General features: G+C 42.5%; 9 protein-coding genes across 9 annotated transcripts; 5 read left to right on the top strand and 4 right to left on the bottom strand.

Moving 5' to 3' along the window:
• Nucleotides 1-606: 606 nt before the first annotated feature.
• On the bottom strand, nucleotides 607-5092 carry V1514DRAFT_281041 (P-loop containing nucleoside triphosphate hydrolase protein; the record flags this gene model as incomplete). Its single annotated transcript, XM_066925059.1, has 3 exons — nucleotides 607-1298; nucleotides 1347-4562; nucleotides 4618-5092. 3 exons carry the CDS (start codon nucleotides 5090-5092, stop codon nucleotides 607-609), a joined length of 4383 nt encoding a protein of 1460 aa, XP_066783180.1.
• A 675-nt stretch (nucleotides 5093-5767) lies between these two features.
• V1514DRAFT_363323 (SNF2 family N-terminal domain-containing protein) lies at nucleotides 5768-9300 on the bottom strand. Its single transcript, XM_066929763.1, has 5 exons — nucleotides 8895-9300; nucleotides 8816-8842; nucleotides 8595-8765; nucleotides 6142-8543; nucleotides 5768-6083 (listed from the first exon to the last, which is right to left on the bottom strand). Exons 1-4 carry the CDS (start codon nucleotides 9031-9033, stop codon nucleotides 6163-6165), a joined length of 2718 nt encoding a protein of 905 aa, XP_066783179.1. The 5' UTR covers nucleotides 9034-9300; the 3' UTR covers nucleotides 5768-6083; nucleotides 6142-6162.
• Nucleotides 9301-9593: 293 nt separating this feature from the next.
• Nucleotides 9594-10395, top strand: V1514DRAFT_347679 (ribonuclease H-like domain-containing protein; the record flags this gene model as incomplete). The annotated part of the gene is made up of 4 exons (XM_066929303.1): nucleotides 9594-9641; nucleotides 9732-9815; nucleotides 9879-10130; nucleotides 10201-10395. The coding sequence occupies 4 exons, from the start codon at nucleotides 9594-9596 to the stop codon at nucleotides 10393-10395; spliced, it is 579 nt and encodes a 192-aa protein (XP_066783178.1).
• A 153-nt stretch (nucleotides 10396-10548) lies between these two features.
• On the bottom strand, nucleotides 10549-11665 carry V1514DRAFT_331544 (ribonuclease H2, subunit B). The gene has a single exon (XM_066927702.1). It carries the CDS (start codon nucleotides 11633-11635, stop codon nucleotides 10691-10693), a length of 945 nt encoding a protein of 314 aa, XP_066783177.1. The 5' UTR covers nucleotides 11636-11665; the 3' UTR covers nucleotides 10549-10690.
• Nucleotides 11666-12170: 505 nt separating this feature from the next.
• On the top strand, nucleotides 12171-14876 carry V1514DRAFT_352494 (uncharacterized protein). The gene is made up of 3 exons (XM_066929499.1): nucleotides 12171-12397; nucleotides 12498-14487; nucleotides 14559-14876. The coding sequence occupies exons 1-3, from the start codon at nucleotides 12235-12237 to the stop codon at nucleotides 14752-14754; spliced, it is 2349 nt and encodes a 782-aa protein (XP_066783176.1). The 5' UTR covers nucleotides 12171-12234; the 3' UTR covers nucleotides 14755-14876.
• A 509-nt stretch (nucleotides 14877-15385) lies between these two features.
• V1514DRAFT_342962 (uncharacterized protein) lies at nucleotides 15386-16365 on the top strand (the record flags this gene model as incomplete). Its single annotated transcript, XM_066929125.1, has 2 exons — nucleotides 15386-15701; nucleotides 15779-16365. 2 exons carry the CDS (start codon nucleotides 15386-15388, stop codon nucleotides 16363-16365), a joined length of 903 nt encoding a protein of 300 aa, XP_066783175.1.
• A 3-nt stretch (nucleotides 16366-16368) lies between these two features.
• On the bottom strand, nucleotides 16369-17668 carry V1514DRAFT_331538 (carbon-nitrogen hydrolase). The gene has a single exon (XM_066927701.1). The coding sequence runs from the start codon at nucleotides 17639-17641 to the stop codon at nucleotides 16559-16561; it is 1083 nt and encodes a 360-aa protein (XP_066783174.1). The 5' UTR covers nucleotides 17642-17668; the 3' UTR covers nucleotides 16369-16558.
• A 25-nt stretch (nucleotides 17669-17693) lies between these two features.
• On the top strand, nucleotides 17694-18815 carry V1514DRAFT_331536 (DnaJ domain-containing protein). The gene is made up of 3 exons (XM_066927700.1): nucleotides 17694-18003; nucleotides 18077-18617; nucleotides 18675-18815. The coding sequence occupies exons 1-3, from the start codon at nucleotides 17924-17926 to the stop codon at nucleotides 18699-18701; spliced, it is 648 nt and encodes a 215-aa protein (XP_066783173.1). The 5' UTR covers nucleotides 17694-17923; the 3' UTR covers nucleotides 18702-18815.
• Nucleotides 18816-19570: 755 nt separating this feature from the next.
• Nucleotides 19571-20727, top strand: V1514DRAFT_79849 (uncharacterized protein). The gene has a single exon (XM_066930142.1). It carries the CDS (start codon nucleotides 19768-19770, stop codon nucleotides 20521-20523), a length of 756 nt encoding a protein of 251 aa, XP_066783172.1. The 5' UTR covers nucleotides 19571-19767; the 3' UTR covers nucleotides 20524-20727.
• The last annotated feature ends 1742 nt before the right edge of the window (nucleotides 20728-22469 follow it).

The following is a 22469-nucleotide window of genomic DNA, read 5'->3' as shown; positions in this document are numbered from 1 at the left end:
AACCATTCAGTTATTGTTGTAGTATCGTTTTGATAAAGCCTAACGTTGTTTATTGATGACTATACGAATTTGATAATAGCCCATAGAGGCATCGAGTGTGAAGAAACACGGAAATGAGCCAAAACGACGAAGTAAATCATCGATGCGAGACGTTTGGTATGGTGTTTTGGTTAAGCCGTTTATAATCCGCACACCAAAACTCTTCAGTCTTTTTTTATGACCAAAACCAAAGCCCCATAAGGAAAAGTAAAAGTTTAAATGAAACCGCGGGTTAGTAAATCTTTGAGAGTGTCGCTTCAGTTCAGCTAGAGCGTAACGAGGCAGCGGGCGATCTTTCGAAGGTAAATCCTTGTCCACGAGATCGATTTAATTTGATCATGTCCGCGCGCGGAGGAGGCAGCGGAAAGTGTTTACTAAAGACATCAGAAAACTTCTTAAGCATTTTTTAAATAACAGGAGAAGGGAAGTGATTATCAAGGTTGTGGATCGAAATGAGATCAATGTCATCGCGTCGCCGGCGGCTTCGAATTTAATTTATTTATAGTAGATAGTTAAAATAAATACTTCAATAACAAGTTTTAGTCTAGATCATGCATATACAATAGTTCAGTCATCTGCCAACCCGCCTTGATTGCACAACGCATAAAACATGCTATTTTTATCACTAAGCAAAGTCTGAGGACTGTCAAACTCGACAACCTTACCAGCTGCCAGCACAACAATCCTATCTGAATCAATAATCGTGTTCAATCGATGCGCAATAGTAATGATTGTCCTATCTTTGAACTCCTTTCTGATTGTTTCTTGAATAATTTGATCGGTCTCGACATCAACCGCCGCCGTGGCCTCATCCAACACAAGGATCATGCTAGAAGTGAGTAATGCACGAGCAAGGGACATCAACTGCCGCTGTCCTACGCTGAAATTCGATCCGCTTTCCTTAACATGGGCCAATAATTGTCCATCCATATTAGCAATATGGTTTTTAAGATGGCTGAGTTCCAAAACATGCCACAGTTGGTCATCTGAATACCTGTTTCCGGGATCAAGATTTTCACGAACAGTTCCTTCGAATGCTTGCGAGTCTTGCGGAATAATTGCTAATCGTTCTCGCAAATCACGTAGACCAATCGTACTGGTATTAACATTATCGATTGAGATAAATCCGTTAACTGGTTCAATCATGCGGAATAAAGCAAGCGTTAACGACGATTTCCCTGCACCTGTGCGCCCCACAATGCCAATCTTTTCACGAGGATTTATTATGAGATTAATACCTTTTAGCACAAGATCCAAACCTAAAGACTTGTTATAATTTGTTCAACGAAAGAATTTACTGTACAAACCTGGTCGATATCGTGTTGAATAATCATGAAGTTCAACTTGGCCACTTATCGGCCAGTTAGTCAAAGGTCTGTGATTCGCAATGATGTCAGGTGCTTCCGACGGCAGCTTGCAATACTCTAATACACGTTCAACCGACACAGTCGACATTTCAACCTCAACTGTCGTGCGAATAATACCACCCAAAGAACTGGTGATTTGTAATGCGTACGACATGGTCAGACCAACAAGACCAGATGACAAACGGCCAGACGCGATTGCAAGGATAGAGAGAAGAGCAGCAGAAAAAATGATGGTGCTTCCAAGAAATTCAAGACGAACAGCAAGCCAACGACGAGCCATCATTGACGGGTGATAGGCTTTGTTATTGAAATCAATGTGATACTCATTAAGTCGGTTAAATCGCCGGACCTGTGAGTACGCACGAACCGTACTAACACCATGAAGACTCTCCTGGAAATGTGCAATGATGGGAGAACGAGAGACTGACTCAAGTCTTTTCAGCTCACGAGAAGTGCGGAGATAAAATTTTTGATAGTACACGTACACAAATGATATGGGAACTACCAAGAGAATAAACGTAGGATTCGCTGTTGAGACGACAGCAACAGAAAATATGACCTTGCATGTATTTGTAAAAAAACTCGTAAACACACGTGCAAGAGCCTCGTCTACCCTATTGATATCTGATGTGAATCTGTTAATAATTCGACCTAGAGGAGTAGTGTCAAAAAATGACATGGGTGCACGAATAACACTTCTCAACATTCGATCATGTAACTTTTTTGCAGCTTGAATCGTGCAGAAAATAAATAGTACCAGTGTGTACAGCAGTGTAAAACAAGCGCCAGTTACACCAAAAATAAGATAAGTGCCCAAATATTTTCCTGTATCCGGATTGCCGCCGTATTGAGTATTAACATCACTCCAGTGCTTAAGCCAAACATTTCCACCAACAGCCATGCTCTGAGCCGCTACCACTAATATAATAAAACTTCCAACAGCAAAAACATTGGCAGCTTTAATATACTCTTTATATACTTGAAATTTGACTCGACCTTTTTCTGAATTTTCCTTACCTTGCTTTGACCGCCGATTTGGAACGTCCATGGTCGGCTTCTTAAAACTGGCCGTACTAGCTCGTCGTAAGGCCACCCCAAACCCTTTAAAATCATCATCATCATCATCGTCTGCACCCCCATTGGCTGACAGCGGATCTGTCTTATCAACGTTTTCGCGACAATCTGGTTCTCGGCGAGTACCAAACTCATTCAGTAGCTTGTAAATCTCACTATCCTGGCGAGTCATAATTTCAGAATACGAACCACTGTCAACAATTTCCCCATCACGCAGCATCGTAATAGAATCTGCCTGAGCAAGGACAGGAATAGCGTTTGTAGCCATGATCTTAGTCTTTGATGCCAATAACCCATCTGGCCCGAGCACATTGTCAATTATATGGCGACCGACATGTTGATCGACTGCTGATAAGGGATCGTCAAGAATATAAACATCAGCACGAGAATAAACAGCACGTGCTAATGAAAGTCGAGCTTTCTGACCACCAGATAAGCTAATTCCTTTTTCGCCCACGATAGTATCATCTCCGTCAGGCAGTACTGCAAAATCTTCTATCAATGCACAGGCACGAACGGTCTTTTCATAAAACCCCGCATGAAATCGTTTTCCAAATAAAATATTTTCTTTCACTGTTGCGTTCATAATCCAGGGGACTTGCGAACAATACGCAACGTCGCCGCGAACAATGACATTTCCAAATTCACGATGCAAATCTCCCAAAATAGCTTGCAGCAAAGCCGATTTGCCAGTACCTACGCGCCCAATAATACATGAAAGCTTGCCGGCTTTGGCATCAAATGAAATATTCTTAATCGCAGGTTTTAACAAGCCTTTATTGTCCCATAAAAAGGTACCGTTTATAACAGTCACGGCTGACTGACTGCTGGTCGTTGCAGCATCAAGGTGAGTTACGGCATCCGGCTGTAATTCAGCTAATAAAAGAAAATCACGCAGGCGGTTGACCGAGACAGCTGCTTCAATAAGTTTATTAATGGTCTGTGGGATTTGGGTAAGAGGACTAGACAAAAGGTTGAATAGTGTCAATGACGGAAATACGATATCAGTTGTAAGAGGCTTTCCTGCCGACCAAATAAAAAATGCAAATGTCGTGCATGATACTAAAAATGGAGCCGAAGAACCAATAAAATTGGAGGCGGCATTATATAAAGCTTTGGTACGAAGGTTTGCTAGCTCTTCATCATTTCTGATTGCGTTTACCCGGCGAATGAACGACTCCTCCCATGCGAATAATTTAATTGATTTCATTGATGCCAAAATTTCGCCTACCAATCGAGTGCGTTTGTCCTTGACTTTCATTTGAACTATTTGCAATGCACGCCGCTTTCGAGTAATATAAGCATTGATCGAAATCGTGCATAAAGTAACACCAACGCCAGCCCACATGGAGGTACCTAGTAATGAATGCAAGCTGTATAGGCATAATACAATTTGAAAAGGTCCCGACCACAGTGCTTGGCCAGATTGAGATATATCCTGCAAACGCTGTACATCGACTGACATTAAATTGATAATTTCACCGGTCGATTTCGATTGACGCGAATCATTTGATAAAAAAATGGTTTTGCGGTACAGACGCGAAGTTAGTGATGATTTGATATTCAATCCTGCACTGAAACAACGAGTAAGATATTGTTGCTGCATTATAGTCTGTAAAAAGGAGCAAACAAACATGCCTAACGCAATAATAATTCCGTTAGACAATGAAACCGTTTCGTTAATTGTCCGACTGTTATATGAATTGACAAATAGCAAGAGCTGTCGTAACAAATTTGGCTGCATGAAAGAAAGAACATCTCCTGTAAGCTTAAAAAATATGCCGGCGAGATATGTCAAGCCAAAACTGCGGACGAGTGCACGTGGAAGTGACGGAACAGTAGCCTGCCTCTCGGATTCCCACGCTATATCAAATTTTTCCCTTGATCTATCAGTTCGCGTGTTACGGGGCAGATCTGGTAAGTCGTCTTCAGTTAGATAACTTCGATAACCAAGATTCATCAAATTGTTCAAATAGAAAAATGTGAGACGTGAGAAAATGTTGGCGCTTGCTTCCGGAGATTGGTCTACCTCGTCATTGAGAGACTCGTACTCGGATCGTGGCTTTGAAATACACACAGTCACTATTTCAGTTAGGAGTGATTCAGTAAAAAAAAAAAAAATTATGTATCAACTCACCCAGTTCCCCAACTGTAGCAAGCAATACAAGACAAAATGACGTGAAGAGAACCTCATGCTCAGAATTTTTTTTTTGTTGTATATATCCGTAAAGCTTCACAAAGCCGATCACGCTACTGAAAAACCAGTACAAAAGAACGACACCGCTAGGCACTCGTGTGCGAAAATATTGGACGTATTGAACATATCCTGCCACTATTGCGGACAAGATATTAGCCAGGGCAGATATAATTCGAATATCAAAAATGTTTCCCACAACCGAATGCAATGCAATTGTATACATGGTCTGGCATAGGACAATTATGGCGAGTAATAAAAACTGGAGATAAAACCACACGGTTTTTGGAAAATACACATTTTCGGATTTTTTAAGAGCAATAAGATCTCGAGAAACAATAATCAGTAAACCAAAAGCAAGCAAAAGTGGGCCGGTCGAATCGGCCAAGATTGGACTAAAAATATCAAAAAGCTGCATCGCATCACAAAGCCTCCGTTGTCATGGATCCGATAAAATAGTGGACTGCCTTATTTGTGGCTCAACTCAATTATAGCTGTAAGTCGAAATATATAATCAAACAGTAAATGATACAGCGTGGTGGATGAGGTACGATGTTTTATCATTGTTTTTTTCAATGCCGTGCATGTAATTTTTTTGAAGTTCCTCATCAAGCAGCAAAGCTCGCACTAACTCACTCCGGTTCAATTAAAATTGCACCTTAATTTGTATAGAGCGCCAAAATCTAATTAAACGCTGTCTCAATTTCCTCGCAAATCCTATATATTATCAGACATATCAGACAAATATAGATATGTACTATATACTATCTATCTCATTAACTGACAATAAACAAATAAATTTTTAAAAAAAAAAATATTTATATGATGTCGCACATAAAGTACAGCTAACAGGAGAAGTCAAAGAAAACTCGCTCGCCATTGGCGTTCATGAAAAACCCGGAACAATACTACAAATTGCCGAAACAATTTGTTCTCAGATTGAATTTAACTACATCCGTAAGCTCCGTAAGCTCCGGTGCACATTTTATAATGTCTTGTGTATATTAGATCTAATGTTGCGCTATGAAAGGCCAAAATCACAATTAAGTTCTAAATCCGATATGTCCGCTCGCGTTTGTCCTTTACACAATGGTTACATTTTTGAAAAAAAAAAAACTTTATTTTTACTTATCACCCTTGTAGTTGTAACCATATAACTTCATCAAACAACAACAAAATATATACATTTCCCAACGCCCGACCCGCCGAAGTTGACTTGCGTGTTTGCCAAGCAATACCCTTCTTCGATTCACTCGCTAGCGATCTCGTGCAAGTCAGAAATGCTTGTTTTGGGCAGTCAACGACTTGGAGGACTCCTTGCCATCGACCTTAAAACCGGCGCTGAACTTGACCTGCCGCAAATAGTCGATCTCATATGGTCCAAAGTTCTTTAGTTGCAACTCAAATCCCTGTTTGATAAATTATTAGAAAATTTACATAATTGCTAAATTAATAAAATTTATTTACCTTTAATGCATTAAACTCCATCTAATTCATAAACAAAAACTCCAAGTCGGCAGGTGTTAACCTGTTCATGGCCGTGTCATCTTGTTCTATTGTAGCACGAATCATGTTCGCCTTTTTTTCTTGCAATTCAATAATTCTAGACTCGATACTATCTTCTATAATCAACCGTGTAATCCGAACCGGTCGATGTTGACCGATACGATGCACACGATCACCAGATTGCCATTCCACACTTGGATTCCACCATGGGTCTAATAAAAATACTTGAGAAGCTTCACACAAATTAAGCGCAACTCCGCCTGCTTTTAAAGAAACAAGAAAAACTTCTACTGAAGGGTTGGTCATAAAATACTGAATTGAGTTGTCCCTCTGCGTGGGTGTCATGTTTCCTTGTAACTTGACTGTCTGGAAACCAGCTCGCCGCAGTCTCCATTCGACAAGATCCAACATACTAGTGAACTGAGAAAATACAATCGACTTGACAGTTTGCCTGTCACTTCGCAGCTGGTATAACTCTTCAACTAAAGCCTCAATCTTGGTTGAACTGCGCCAATTAGCCATGTTGATTCGGTTGACAATACTGCCTTTCCTTAAAACTTCCTCGTCAACTTCTAATGCCGGTGCTGTAAGATCAATGACTAAGGCAACATGGCAAACAGGACAGTTGAGAACTTCGTCCGTATCGAGGGAGTCATATCCTTCAACATACTCAGTAATGCATAACCGGCAAAACACATGATGGCATTTGGCCCGAATAGCTTCCTGCGCTTCGTCGTCACAGAGCTTACAAACGAAATTAGTGTCATCTTCTGTAGCACCGTGTCGTCGAAGCACGAGATCAGGATGATCAGCCATCTGACGCATTCGCGTAATGAGAGTAAAAATATTTGCATAGTTATTCAAAACAACACCTTGCGATACATATGAATTAAACCGACGCTTGCCATCTGAATAAATGCTCTGATACAAGTCCTCTTCTTCTTCATTAAATCGATCACGACGAACATCCACAATACGTGGAGGCAAGCCAAGATCATCGGCACGTTCTACTTTAGTTCTCCGCAAAAGAATGTGCTTTAAAATGTTATGAAGCTTAATCATGGATGACTCTCGTTCGACCTGACTTGACGCAGCGGTAATAGGTTTCAAAAGCTCAGTGTTGAACCAGTTTGCATGCTGCATCGGCCTGTGCCCACAATGATCGCATGTTCGCTTGTCACTAAAACTCCAATCCAGAGACGAGCAATCACATTTTTTGCAAAAATAATTGCAGTATGGTTCAACTCGTAAAAACCTGATTAAGGAATATAATTCCCCTATTCGGTTCTGCAATGGCGTTCCGGAAAGACACAGTCGGCGATCAGTATTGAGGGCAAACGCTGCCTTTGCTGTATTAGACTGCCGATCCTTAATATTGTGTGCCTCGTCTAAAATAACCCTGTGAAACTTGATTGCATGTAACGGACTTTTACTCTTGACTCTGCCATCTTTTCTTCTAAAACCGGAATGTTCCTTTCTGAAAACCGATTCTAAAACAGAATATGAAGTTATAACAACATCAAATTCTTTAAGCTTTTTGGGATCATCCACTCTCGTGGCGCCGTGAAATATGGTAGTGCTCAATTTTCCTGCAGTATTACTTGCAATTTCATTTTTCCATTGCATAATGGCAACAGTTGGTACAACAACGAGATTTGGTTTCCCACGAGGCTCTGATAATAGTAACGCTATGGTTTGAATGGTCTTTCCCATGCCCATTTCATCGGCTAAAATTCCACCATGATACTTCGATTGTTCCTGAGCCACCAACCAATGCAATCCCTCCCTCTGGAAAGGAAGTAACTTAATCGTGAGTTCGTCAGGCTGGGCGGCTTGTTTCGGTTCTCTTCTGGGCGTATCACTAATTTCAGTGAAAATACTTTTCAAATGAGGATGGTTTTCGTAAAGTGCCAGACGTGTACTTTCGTTATATGACAGTTGATTTCGTCGGCCACCGCCACCACGATTTCTGGCTGGTCTGGCTGGTCTAGTTCGTCTAGCTGGCGTGACAGACTCTTCATCTTCTTCATCTTCGTTCTCCAAATCAAGTTCTTCAAAGGATTCGCTATAGTCATCAGATAAGTCAGACTCATTATTGTCTCGCGTTCTACTTTTTAAGGACCGTCCAACGGTGCGCTTAGAAGAGGACTGGGCAATAGGAGCATCGCTATCACTAGAATCGCCAACTATTTCACCATCCGATAAAATTTCAATCTTATTCGTATTTTTTCTTGCTGATTGCCTGTGCCGAGATTGCGGTGCAGCTCTACGCTTCGCCGGCTGACCATTTCGAGGAGCTTTCCGCCGTTTTCCAGACTGATTCAATACAGCATCTTCATCAGAATCGCCAACAATAAAACCTCCTTACTAAATTTAGTCTATGATATGTTTGTCGGTGTTTGGTAATATCTTACCTCCGAAATCACTATCGTCTTGCTGCAATTTTTCAATAATGTCGTCAGGAACGTCAGACAGGTCAGAAATATCAGTACTGTTAATTATCTCTATCGCTTTGCCTTTTCCTTTATGTGCTGCCTGACTCCTTGTTTCATTTGAGTTATGAACGGAAGTGGAAGATAGAGATTCTGATGCCATGGTTAGTGTCGCTAGTATTGACCACCCAGCAATTACTCACTTTTTGGTTTCGTTACTACTTCAACCTCTATAAAGCAAATTTAGAAAAATCATTGTCTCGCACGATGAAAGGGACTCACCGCTTGAGGAAGCAAAGTGTTGGTCATCCTCGCTATCAACCACAACTGGTGGGGCCGACGACAAATTAGCTATCCTGGCCGAACGCCGACCCGCAGACAACGAATCTGCATCCTCCAAATCCCGCGATGGAGGTGACATTCTTAACAGGTCAATTGAATTTATAAACACAACAGCGAACGTGTATGTACAAACAAAAAATTCTGACCGGGTACTTTTGTCGATCGTCTTTGCAGTCAAGAAAAAATCGCAATCGATATTTCCCAAAAAAGAAATCAGGAAACGCGTTAAAACGCGAAAATATCACGTGATCTGGCGTGGCAAAATTTATTGATTTTTCAAATTTGAATATTATAACTATTACAAATAGACTTCTAATGTTATTTCAAGACGATTATAATAAAATCAACACTTGCACGACCGTAGAAAGGCAAAAAAATTAATATCTTTTCGGATGAAAGCATTTCATTTGACATTTTGAAGCGCCCGATAAGCTTAAGTTTGCTTTATAAACCATAATTAATAAGGTTTAATAATATACCTTATTTTGCAGCTTTTTTTTTTTTTAATTTAATTCTTTATCGACTGTTAAGCGATCTGTGTAGTATCGAGTAATGGTTTTCTCCGCTGGATGCTATTTGATAAGAAGGACACAAAACGAAATTTTTAGAAGCAAAAAATTTCATCAATATCTAGTCACGATGGCAAATCAAGCACAGGACGGGCCATTGGTTTGGATAGACTGCGAGGTTGGTTCTCCTAACCTAGAGCTCTGATCTCTCGTTGAGTCATTACTGCGCTTGCGCGTGTTGTGTCGCTGACAGGCAAGAGATTTATAGATGACTGGTCTTGATTTGAAAAAGGACAAAATAATTGAGATTGCATGCTATGTTACGGATGGCTCTTTGAATTTACTTGAGCAGGTATGCTAATAGTTACAGCGTGGTTCAACAAACCTTTGAACCGGGTTAATAATATTCATATAGAACGGGTTTGAAGAAGTTATTAATTGTCCCAAAGAAATTCTTGATTCAATGGATGCGTGGTGCACGGAACATCATGGACAGTCTGGGTTGACTGCAAAAGTGCTGGCCTCAGTCGCTTCGACTCGAGAAGTCGAGACACGATTGCTCCATTATTTAAAAAATTCTGTGGGCATCACTAAACAACGGACTGCCATACTAGCTGGCAATTCGATTCATGCAGATAAAGAATTTCTTCGAAAAGAAATGCCTGAGGTAAATATTTTCTTTCATGGCTGAATTGTTTAGGAGAGACTAATAACTTTGAACTTTAAATATGGTATAGCTATTAAATTTTCTGCATTACCGGATTATCGATGTGTCCACGGTGAAGGAATTAGCGAAAAGAAGAAACCCGGCAGTATTTGAAGGATCCCCTAAGAAATTAGCTGCACACACGGCCAAGAGTGATATCTTGGAAAGCATTAAAGAACTGCAGTACTATTATGACACATGGTTAACGCCAGGCCACCAGGTCTAGTTGGTCTAGTTAAAAATTCGTCAATTTGTTAGTATTGTCTACAAGGTTGGAAATAATGCATTAAAAACACCTCACCCGGTGTTCCAAACATGGCTTGTTGCTTGCCGGACTTGTGTTGCATTTATTTGTACTTGCTCGTCCAAAATGACTTAATTATGATTAATGTAAAATGAATTGTGACTGTACACTACAAACTGTATGTCCAAACATGGACTTAAATTTAGGAGCCACCTTGTCCCTGAACGCCTTTTAAAAAAAAATAACCCAAAAATTAAAAATCAAACCGAAAACTATTCTAAGCTTTCTTAAAAAAACTTGTCATCTTTTTCATACCCGCAGTATCAATCTTTTGTTTACGCGCCGCATTAATAGACAATGCTTTCTTTTTTGGCTTGTTGGCTGGTTTATCTTCTTGCTCTTCTAGACTTCGTTTATTCACGCCACCACCGCTTCCTCCTGCAGAAAACATTTGCTTAGTAAGTTCGATGCTTCGTTCTTTTTCCAAAGATGCCAAGTATTCGTGCAACTTTGCTTGTTCGTCTTTACCAATTTCCATAAACTCTTCGGATAAACCTGGTGGCAAATATGACGCCACAATATCGGTTGCAATCCCTGATCTGGCCCGGTCGTACATTTCATTTGGCGTTGGCACATCAAATCTAACAGGAGCCAATCTTTTGGTTACAAATTGCTTCTCGACCGATTGTGGCAGGCGTGATTTTATTTTAAGAACCTTGCTCGAAAGGTGAGCGAATAATTTTTCCTTTGATAGCCGGAAGCACACCATGCCAGGTGCAGGTTCTTGAATGTCACAGATTAAAGAAATACTTTGCTCAAGTAAATCGTCAATGTACCGAAACGCTGGTGAAACCGACAGTAACGAATCTGACAAATCCTCCCATGTGCGAAACTGGTTCGCGTGCTTGTTTAACACCTGCAATGCAAAGAACAGAGGTGAAACTAATGTTGATATGACCAACTCCGCCGATGATTTGACCGACCCATAATCATTGTTGTTACTGTTTTCATCATCTTTTGTTAAACCTTGATCTGTATTCGTTGAATTGCAAATTAACATTGACTGAAAGCGTGATTTTTGCACCAAAGTTAATTCATAAACTGCTTTGGGATTCCCGCCCACGAGATATCTGGTTAACCTTCCCGTCGATGGATGAGGAAGAGAAATCAATTGATGGGGATTTTCTTCATGAAATTCAGGGACAATCAGTACCTTTGTCATTTTGGTCGTCGTGTTAACTGTGCAATGTCAAAAACAAAAAAAACAAAAAAACTATACGCGCTTAAACGCGACTTGAATTACCCGGTTTTCTTTTAGATGTCGGGGTATGTATTTCAATTGTATTTATACAAAAAAACAAAAAGAACTTTTGCGAAATGAAACAAATTTGAATGTAGTTATATATAAATGTTAATTTAAAGATTCGAGATGGTGAAGTGTGAGTTTACTGCGAACTTGTGTTTTATTGGGTTATTCATTGCCAGTAACCCAGGGGGAGGGAGGCTTTAATTATGCTGCACAAATTATCAATTCAATATACTTATTTGTACTTTTTTGTACTTTTTTGTACTTTTTATCACTTGGTAATACACATCTTTATTATTTTTAATAATTTTTAAGAAAAATACAATTTTATGTATCTTTGCAAACAAAACGACGAAGGCTTGCTTAGCGCGTATTACGCGTTTGTAGGGTAACAAGGTTTTCATATTACCGCGATACTAAAATATACGCCCAGATAATTATTACTCCAAACTGTTAAAACACGTTATTTCTTCGAAACGGTAAACAATTAAGTGGCTATTTTACTTTGATGTCTAATGCCAGCTATACTTGCCTCTCCAGAAGCTAGTGGTCAATTAGAGGCACCATCTTCGCCATCTTCTCTTAAGACGTCAGGATCGACCAGCTCAGACGTTATACAGAACCATGCCACACAAGATGCGTCTCTTACAGATGAGGATGAGGAGGAGGAGGATGAAGGTGATTTTATTATATTATTTTTTGTTTTGTTGGAGATTTGCATTGCTGACATTTTTCAATCTGTAAATTTTTTTTTTTTTGGTGAGGGGTGGACATTAAGAAACATTGCAGTTACAGTTAAAGTCAATTCAACTAAAGCTTGCAGCAAAACGCAAGCGGAAATTGCAGAAACTGCTTGACCAAAAATTGTCAATCTCAAACAAATTAGAAAATGACGAGATTTTGGAAACTCCACAAAAAGATAAAGTCAGTAGTAATAATCAGTTGTTATCACCATCACCTAGTTCTAGCCTGTCATGCGTGCATGAGACGCCAGCTGCTCATGGCAAGCATGATGATAATGATGACTCAGTTAAAAGTCCAATTCCTGTTCAGGACAAGAAATCAGTAGCTCGCAAGTTATTTTCTGAAGCTTCTGCAAAACGGCGCCGTATTGATGCTACTGGGCACGCAGCAACAGCACCGGCGCCTGTTCCTCACGTTGCCAAAAAACTGCTGTCAGCTTCCATATTACAAACACCGCCGAGTTTAGTCACTGTTACGCAGGGCAAAGTCGCAAGCCGGTCAAGCTCTGCTGCGGCTGCGGCGGCGGCGGCGGCATTGCTGGTTGCAAAATCTCCATCTCCTGCAAAACCCAAGCGGTCACCGTCGAATAATGATGCAGCCGAAGGAATACCGGCACGGATCAAATTTGGACTGGACAAGGGAGAGGCAAGTGATATTAATCTGTCGCGCAAAAAACATGTGACTGCGAAAACCAAAATCATCATGACGGATCATGGCAATTCTGCCATGCAAGCACCATCAATGGCACTGAAATCTACTCGGCAAGCTCAATCATTTAAAAATAAAAAAGATTCTACTGAGAAGCTAAGAGGAACTGTATATGATGGAATTGTGGTCAACAAGGAACAAAAACGAGTTGAGAAGGAACTTGAAGCAAGCAAGTCCTCGTTTGCGGAAAAATTTATGAGCATAAATTCTTCAAAGGACAACACTGTTTATTCACAAGGCAACGAAAAGGTCAAAACTGAAAAAACACAAATAGAGGGGCGTATTAAACAATTTGCAAACATTAAAGCACCTGCGCCAGATAATGAGAATCCGGAGAGTAGCAGTGAAAATGGTTTAGAATTACTGAAACCGACAGTTAACAGAAAATTGACTTATTCTGAAATTGTTTGTAACGATGCTGACGAGAGTGAGCTTGAAATTGATTCAGGACCGAGCAATTCAAGCATAGTGCCGGATATAAGCAGCCAAGGTAAACAATCACAAAGGCCACGATCACTAACAGATGAAATTCAAAAGTATCATGGCATTAATAAAGACCTTTATGATCCTTATAGTGATCTTGATCTCCTTGTCAGGTATACGTCCAAGGAGGAAGTCGAACAACAAATGGATGAAAAGAAAACATACACGATTTCAACCTTGTGTTCAAAAATTCACCCTCCTGAATATGATCCTCCAGCATATGCGAATTGGGTTGTGTTTGGAGTTGTTGCCAAAAAAACTGGAATAAAATACACAAAAGATAGAGGATCTGGTACGGATGATGGACCAAGGTCCAACAAACCAGAAGATGTGAAGAAAACGATCGAACGAGTGACGACTGCAAGTTTAGATGACCGTAACTGCAGGCTGGGTGGTAAATCTCGAAAAGATGATAACGAATCAGACAAAACCGGAAAGTTATCTGATCAAGAAGCGCTTCGAAACCGACGATATTTTGCAATCACGTTTACAGATTTCCGAACCGAAGTTAGCTTGTTTATAATGGGAAAGGCGTTTGATAAATTTTGGAAATTGCAAGTCGGGCAAGTTATCGGCGTGTTAAACCCTGGGCTTCACAAGGCCAAGAGTGACGGCGTGGCATCGAAAATCGGGTTTGGACTCAACATTACGGAGCCTGACGATGTGATTCTTGAAATTGGCAAGGCCAAGGATTTGGGCATATGCAAGTCACTCACCAAGACTGACAACCAATGCTCGAATTGGGTTAATCTTAAAAGGACTCAGTATTGCGAGTATCATGTTGAACGAGCAGTACGGCGAACGTCAAACCGGCGAGCCGAAGTCAACAAAGGGTTTGTATATTTTACGATTTGATTTTATTTTATTTTATTTTTATTTTTTTTGCGCACTGACACAGTATTAGAACCGTCATGTTTTCTCCCAAAAAAAATGGCAAGCGATTAATTGTTAACCGTGAGGGCAACGGACTATTGCCGGATACACTTGGACCTAAATTTGACAGGCATGTGGGGAATGGTGGTGGTAAGATCTATGCTTCCAAAGCTTTTTTCAGGGAAGATGACATGTTTGAAAAGCCCAATCCAAAGTTTAGGCGATAACCAGTCAACTACTTTAGTTTACTACATTTTTGTTTTTTGTTTAGATAATCGTACATATAACAAGCAAAAAAAAACGCATAGTTCACCACATGAATTAACCCCTAACCTCATTGACTGTCCAGCCAATCACAGCTGCTGCTGCGTGGCGTGATTCTCAACTGCACCACCGTTTTGACGGTTACTCAACCGCCCGGCACCTGACCTGGCCTCACCTTGGCCCGCCCCCGTGATCTGGAGACGCCACCGCAATTTGCAGCCCTTCGCTTTTTTTCAAGTGTGTACTCGTTATTTAGTTTGCAGGGCGGTATTGGCTAACGGGCTGGATCCGCGCAGATTGAACGGTTCGAAGAATTTTAGCAATACGTGTAAGTAGTCTCGCAAATTTTTTTTTGTGGTTGTTGCTTGATTGGAGGGGAGGAAAACGTAAACAAGCTGGCCGTGAATGATTGCGGTGTTTATCGTGATCAACCGTTTGCCATCCCCTGGCACATGACTTGCACGAGGGCAGAACCTGGATATGTTGCAGCAAAAAAAAAAAAAAAAAAAATAAAAAAAAAAGAAAAGAAAAGAAAATTGGCTGGCTTGTTAAAAGACCAAAGGAATCACAAATGCTAACATGATTTAGAAAAGCATGTCGTCAGTAGCTACTCCAGTGCAGCAGCAACCGCAACCGCAACAGCAGCAGCAACAACAACAACAACAACAACAACAACAACAACAACAACAACAACAACAACAACAACAACGACCGCAACAACCGCAACAACCGCAACAACCGCAACAACCGCAACAACCGCAACAACAACAACAACAACAGCAGCAGCAGCAGCAAACTTCGCCATCTCCTCCTCCTCCTCCTCCTCCTCCTCCTGCTGCTGCTGCTGGACTTTTGCTTTCTCCTTCGAATAAACGCAAGAGATCAGACAGCGTCGGTGAGCTAATCAAGGGTAAGTGTATACATATCGATATCATTTACACAGATGGAAAAGATTTTGGATTTGCTAACCTGGTGTTCATGTTGCAGATTCTGCTATCGATCATTCGTTGATTGATTCCAAGTCAACATCAAGTTCGGAACATGTTCCTGTTATTGCGCAGCCGCATATTCCTGCTCATCACATTGACCACAACTTGCCATCCATATCGCCGGCTCATCAGATCGATATCAAGGATAACCTAGGTACGAATCCTAATGCCAGTAATAATAACAACATTCACATAAGTGCCAGTCCTGGCGTTAATCACAAGCCACCGGTGGGCAGTGATGAATGGCAACGTCAGCGAAGAGATAATCACAAGGAAGTCGAGCGCCGAAGACGCGAGGCAATTAACGAGGGCATTTCGGAATTGGCCAAGATCGTGCCCGGATGTGATAAAAACAAAGGGTCGATTCTGCAGCACTCGGTACGGTATATCAAGCAATTACACGAAAAAGAAACCAATAATATTGAAAAATGGACGTTAGAAAAACTTTTGACCCAGCAAGCAATCGCTGAATTGTCAGCTTCAAACGACAAGCTCAAGAACGAAGTAGAACGGGCATGGAGGGAAGCTGATGCATGGAAGAAAACATGTGCCAGCGCGGGCATTAAAAAGAAACAGGATGAATAAGGTATCAACATTAATGTAATTTTATTATTGTATATTGTGTATTGTACATTGTTTTTTTTTTCTTGATTTAGTATCAGTGGATTTTAGGAGTTGAGTAAGTTTGGGTTTAGCAAGCTGCGATATAGGCAAACGTGATTTGTATAGTAACATGCAATATTATTTTCGTTAAAACGTGAACTGGTGGCAAATTGGTTTAAATGTTAATGTCCACGACGGACAGTCCTTCTTGATCACACGGCAGCACGTCGAGTGCAGTAATCCTGCCGCCGGCTTCAAACTTCATTGTTGTTGATGATCCGGCGTAGCGAACAGCAGTGCCGTCGGTTTTGTTTTCAATGCCGCTTCGGTTCGCAACCACGAATCCGGCTGGCCTGTCCCGTTTTGGCGGGTCGTTCAAGTACAGGTCCCGAACTGGCGACAACCTGCGAGCCCAATATTGCACGGTGGATGAATCCGGCCCGAGTTTAAGATCATCATCAACAACATCAAGACCACCAAGCGCGTGCTTGTTAACCTCTTGTTGCGCTGGTTGCCGAGAGCAAAGCCATGCCATTGGCATGACAATTAAATCCGCATCCTTGCCAATAGCAAAATTTGCAAATTCGAATTTATCAAACGGGGCCTGAAATTTTTCAGGGTTTAGATCCATGCATATGCCCAATGCAACCTTAATTTTTTCATTTGCCTGGGTTTGCAATTCCACACTGCCGAATCCGTCCGGTCCGGGCCTGGCGCCCCATTTCTCATCAGCTTCAAACAAGAAATGCTTGCGATAATTGTAAATCACGGCACCGGAAGGTGCAACCACGACGGCCGAGTTGTACACCATACCTGACTGGTTTGCGGTCTTGGCCAATTCGGGATAACCAACAATCACGTTGCAACTTAGTTCTTTTGCCGTACGTTGCGCCCATCGGGTTGAGATACCACTCGCAGTCGGTTCCAAGAATGGCCAGATGGCTGCTTTCGAAGGGAACCCGTAACCGGTAAATGCCAACTCGGGCAGGACCAGGACGTCAGGTCGTCGTTCTGATCTGACATGTTCGTAGAACTTGGACGGCCGTAACTGGGAGGAAGCTGGAAACTGTTGAACTGTTGCCACTCCTGGTGTTTGACCTGCAATGCCAGCAGCGACTACCGCTGCTGCTGCCGCTGCCTTTGCCTTGAGCGGCGACAACAGCGCGTCGGCCCGACGTGTGGCCGCGATGACGTCCGAAATCACGTCGCCGCCGTAGTGATTGTTCACTTGCAGGCAGGCCACGGTTATCCTCTTCATGCGTTCGTCGTCGTCGTCGTCGTCGTCGATTTCAACGTCGTCTCGTGCGAGCCATGCAACAACGTCCCGCACAGTGCATTTTTTTCACACTTGTGCGGCAAATCTTTCGGTCCCGTTTGGCTTTCGTGCCAGGGGCCGTCGCATAGGTCGGCGCCGCACTTTGAACACCCCACGGTGCCGACGTCATCGCCGCCGAGCAGAGGCCGATCTTGGTCAAAAGTGCAGAACCAGCAGCAACCAAACGACAGGCAAGAGCAACGAAATCGGGGTTTCAAATATAAAATGGTACTTGTCGATTACTATAACGTTCTTGGATGTGATCCGTCCGCATCGCAGGCCCAGATTCGCGACGCATACAAACGGTAAGGCAGGAAAAACCAAGGCCGGTTGTTTTTGTTTTTTTTTTTTTCGGTTCGACGTGCTGATTTTTTAAAGTGCTGCGCTTGCGACTCATCCGGACAGGTTTTCGCCGTCGTCGCCAGAGGCCAAGACAGCCACGCAAAAATTTCAGGCCGTGTCGGACGCTTACTACGTTCTGGGCGATTCTCAACGACGGGCATCATACGATCACGACCGCAGCACTCAGCCTTCATCGTCATTTTTCACTGGCGCAACGTTCACCGGCGACGAAAATGATGATGCCAGAGACAGGGCGTATCAAAAAGAATTCATGGACGCGTTTGAGGAAATGTTTGCCGATGCAAAATTTGATGCTGATGATTTGCGACACCAAGCCGAGTCCGAACCACACGGTGGTCACGTTGTTGCCGGTAACAAGTTTTACACGGTTTTGGGCGGACTTGGAGGTGGAGCGCTCGGGTTTATCTTTGCAAACTTGCCTGGCGCGATCGCCGGCCTGGCTGCGGGTGCGAAACTAGGTAATATCCGTGATCACAGAGGCAAATCAGTATATTCTGTTTATCAAGAACTTCCGCAACAGGACCGGGCAAAAGTTTTGGCCGAACTGGCTCAGAGGGTATGTGCATTTAATGATCTCCCATCATTTAGATTGACTAACTTATTTAAAAAAAAGATTTTTACGTCGGTACCGTTACCTTGAATCCGCATTGTTGTTTTTTTTGTTTCGTTTTTTTCTGGGAATGAATAATGAAGTTTTGTCATTTAATTTGTATGTTAAGAATTGTAGAAATATATATTGTCTTTGTCAAACTAATTGTGATCTTTTGTCGTCCAAAAGTCAATCAAAGACATGGAAAATTAACCAGTAAAATATAATACAATACCACGACATTTTAGGCATAATCATTTGATTTGACACAAACCCAAAAAGCTTCTATTCACATCCTTCGTCGCCATCATGTTCCTTGTTTAGAATGATTATTCAATCACCATCCAATAAACCCTTCATATTCGCCAGGATCAAAATTCTTTAGTAGTCAACATCTTCTGTCCCAGCTCCTGCGTATGCTCGTTGAAAGTTTTGAAATGATGAAAACCCGCCAGGCTTGTTATTCACCCAGATTTGGTTCCTGTCACCGTCTCTAAAAAAAAAAATATCGCAAAACCCAAAAACAAATATTTCAACACTCTCTCGCCCAAGGCTCTTATGATAGCTCCTTTCCCTTCAAAACAGCTCCCACTTGTAAAGTCCCGTTTCGAATATGCCCGCGCACGATTAATGGTCAGGATACAAAAACTGGTAAACCACCTAGTGACCAGTGTCATAAATCTCAATGAATCCAGTTCACAAGGTACCCTGTAAGGATCCATAAACAATTCGTCGAATGATATTGCAATCCATCTAAAGATAGTCAATGACGTACAATGCAATCGTTGTTTTCAGCATGCAGTGCTTGCATACATGTCACCCGTTCAACACCGTAACAAGTTAATCCCCTTCGAACATTCTCGTTCACCCTTATTGATCTCGGTGTATCTGGATCAAGTGTAACTCTTTCATCTTCTTCTGCGACAAAACCATACCCGTGAGCACGTTGGATCACGGCCGTTAAATGTAAACAAACAATTAAAATAGTACATCTGGATCATTACCTCTTTGTCAACTCGGTGCAAGGTGCGTGGGGACGGCAAGGCAAGCCAAGAGTCAAAGATAGATGAGAATATTACGCAAAAGTTAAGCTCTGCAAAACTAAACTAAGCATACTATGCCGCCTAAATCAAACTATTTCTTCATAAGTGGCATAAGCCTTATGAAGACGTCAACCTGGTTTCAATGGTGCAAGAGTTTATTCAGTCACGCGTGTCAAGTAGAGGCCACAAACGTAACAAGGCATCAAGTCTGCTATCGCTGGCAGAAGACTGATAGCGAGATCTGGCAGCGAAACTCAGATAGTGCGTATGAGGAACATTATGATGTCTTCACTTCAGGAAACCTAAAAGCACTGGGCTTTTACGCCTCTATAGTCATACAACGGCTCCGAAACTCAACTGCCCAATTGGTCATGAATGCCACTTTTGGAGCCAGCAATGGTGGAATGAGCTTATTCGCCATATTAGCGAAAGTTGAAGATACAGGTGTTCCTCTTGCATATTGTCTAGTAGAGCGTTTGAAACTTTCTCAGGTCGAGCTAGCAGAGAATAGACTAGTCCGTGCCGACCCAGGACCGATGACGCATATTATTCATCAGTTTCTTGAGCGACTAAAACGTTATGGAATCCAACCGAAGTTCTTTGGGATTGACAAAGATGCTGCCGAAATTGCAGCAGTTGGCACTTGTATGGCCGGATGTCAAAATTCAACTATGCTATTGGCATTTAAAACGAGCTTTAAGCATGAAGCTCAATTCATCCAAAAGTGCCAACACGCTATACCACTACAAACCGGTGGAAGCGCAGGAGTTGATCCCAGGTTTGGACATATGTTGGGGCTCGTCAGGAACACGTCGACCTGCGAGCCATAGATATGGCAACTGTGATTGTCCATCGCAGCACACAGTTTTTCAAGAGTCGGGGCGGCTAGAGCCAGCAACTAAGGAAGAACGGGATACGGTGATTGAAATATTCTGCCGACTTTTCAACGTTCATCCTCTGATACCTGATGTCAACGGGACATATAAATCGTCAGGAACTTTGCATCGTGAGTGTGCTGCAGAAATGTACACATGGTACAAGGAGCGAGACTATTACCGTCTTTGGGCATACCTTTTCGTTAACTGGTACTCCCCGGCAAAATGGAAACTGTGGGCCCGAGCTGCGAATCCCACAGAGATCCCAGCACTGAAAACCACGATGATCGTTGAATCGCATTGGAGAATTCTGAAACACGACAATCTCCATAGATTCAACCGGCATCGTGTCGACCTTGTTGTATGGATTCTGACGTCTCGCGTTCTCCCAGATGCAATCCATCGAATGAAAGCGATTGTAAATGGATTCGCATATTCAAGGTAAGCTGGCGTGAAGCATTCAAAAAGCAATGGAGAAAAGAAGCTTGTAAAGGAGTTATTCCCGAGAAGTTACAGGAATATCACACAAATCCAGTCACCTGGGTTTGTGCCTGCAATTACTTTTTACATAGCCATTTTCTTCTGTGCAAGCACATCGTGCATTGCTTTCAGGCGCCCAATCCGAGAGTGTTTGAGACTTGTAGCTGCCCAACATCGTCTCCTTTCTGGAAGGCAGAGTAATTGGTTATGCTGCCTGAATATGCAGTCGGGGTTGGGGTTCGCTTCTTTTGCACACCGGCAAAGTCTCTATTTTTTCTTTCATTGATCCGATCATGCTCCAAATACACGCTCTTCTGACGATCCTGACGTCTCTCTAAAGGCGCCGTCGACCTCTACGGCCTCTAGCACCACTACGGCATGGAAGCCTGTGGATGTCATTATTTGTGGGCGGATCATCTCTCCTGCTTCGGTTGCCGCTGAATCGGCTCACTTTCTGCTTAGCTCGCGGGCCACTTTGACGTCTGACGACCGTCGCGAACAAGGCCCGATGTTGTCACTTCTCAACAGCGTCACCTTGCCTCGACTTCAGTGCGACTTCTCGAACGTCCAGCTCTGGCTTCAGGCCCTTACTGATGGTGCGTCGCTTACTCTTACGGGTTGTGTGTTTGATCCTAATTTCTCGCAGGCTTTGGTCGAACGATACTCTGAGCTTTCTCTCCCGTTCCGGCCCCAAAATCTATGGCTGCCAAAACTGCGACAATCGACCACCTTCGATTCGTCGCACACTCAGACTTCGGCCTCGGCACTCCTATAGACAATTTCTTGAGCATGCCGTTGACCAGTCAGCATATGCACCTTCTGACTTGTACTCTCAGGTGTTGGCGTTCCCTCTTGACGGATCTCGTCTTCTTGACTCCCTGTCGAAACTCGAGGCCTTAAGCGAACGACTGCTCTTGTATTATTTAGATTTTTGTTCGTTTCCTGAGTGCGCTTGGAACGGTCTTCTCTGGCACAAGTTGTGTATTGCTGATCCTGAACTTGCGGCTACCTATGCACATGTTTATCCGTCTGGACTAACTTAGTCTACCGTCAGGAAGTTCCTCATGTTTCGCGCGGCTCGCACTCCCAAGAAGCACAAAGTCAAAAGCCAGACGAAATCGTCAAGTCAAGTTCAGGATATTGATAAGGGTAATGGTCTGGGTAATGCACAGAAGCTGGCGCAACACTCTGTCAAGGCTGTGAAACGTGAGGTGGAACTAGATAATGGCAGCACTGTGCATGTAACTGGTGATAATACATTATTGTCCTCATATCTGTCTCGTACTTCTACTGTTCGCCTCGCGGACAATCGTCGTACCTCTACTCTTGGCTCTGGTTCTCTGCGTCTCACTGATGGTTCTGTAGTTATCTCACTTCCTGATACCCTTCATATGCCTCAGGCCCAGACATTGATTTCTGTT

The sequence above is a fragment of the Lipomyces japonicus genome, assembly GCF_038497905.1.
Source record: "Lipomyces japonicus strain CBS 7319 unplaced genomic scaffold V1514scaffold_21, whole genome shotgun sequence".
NCBI lineage: Eukaryota > Fungi > Ascomycota > Lipomycetes > Lipomycetales > Lipomycetaceae > Lipomyces > Lipomyces japonicus.
Note: the sequence above shows the minus strand (reverse complement) of the source record. Positions and strands in the feature narration are given on the sequence as shown.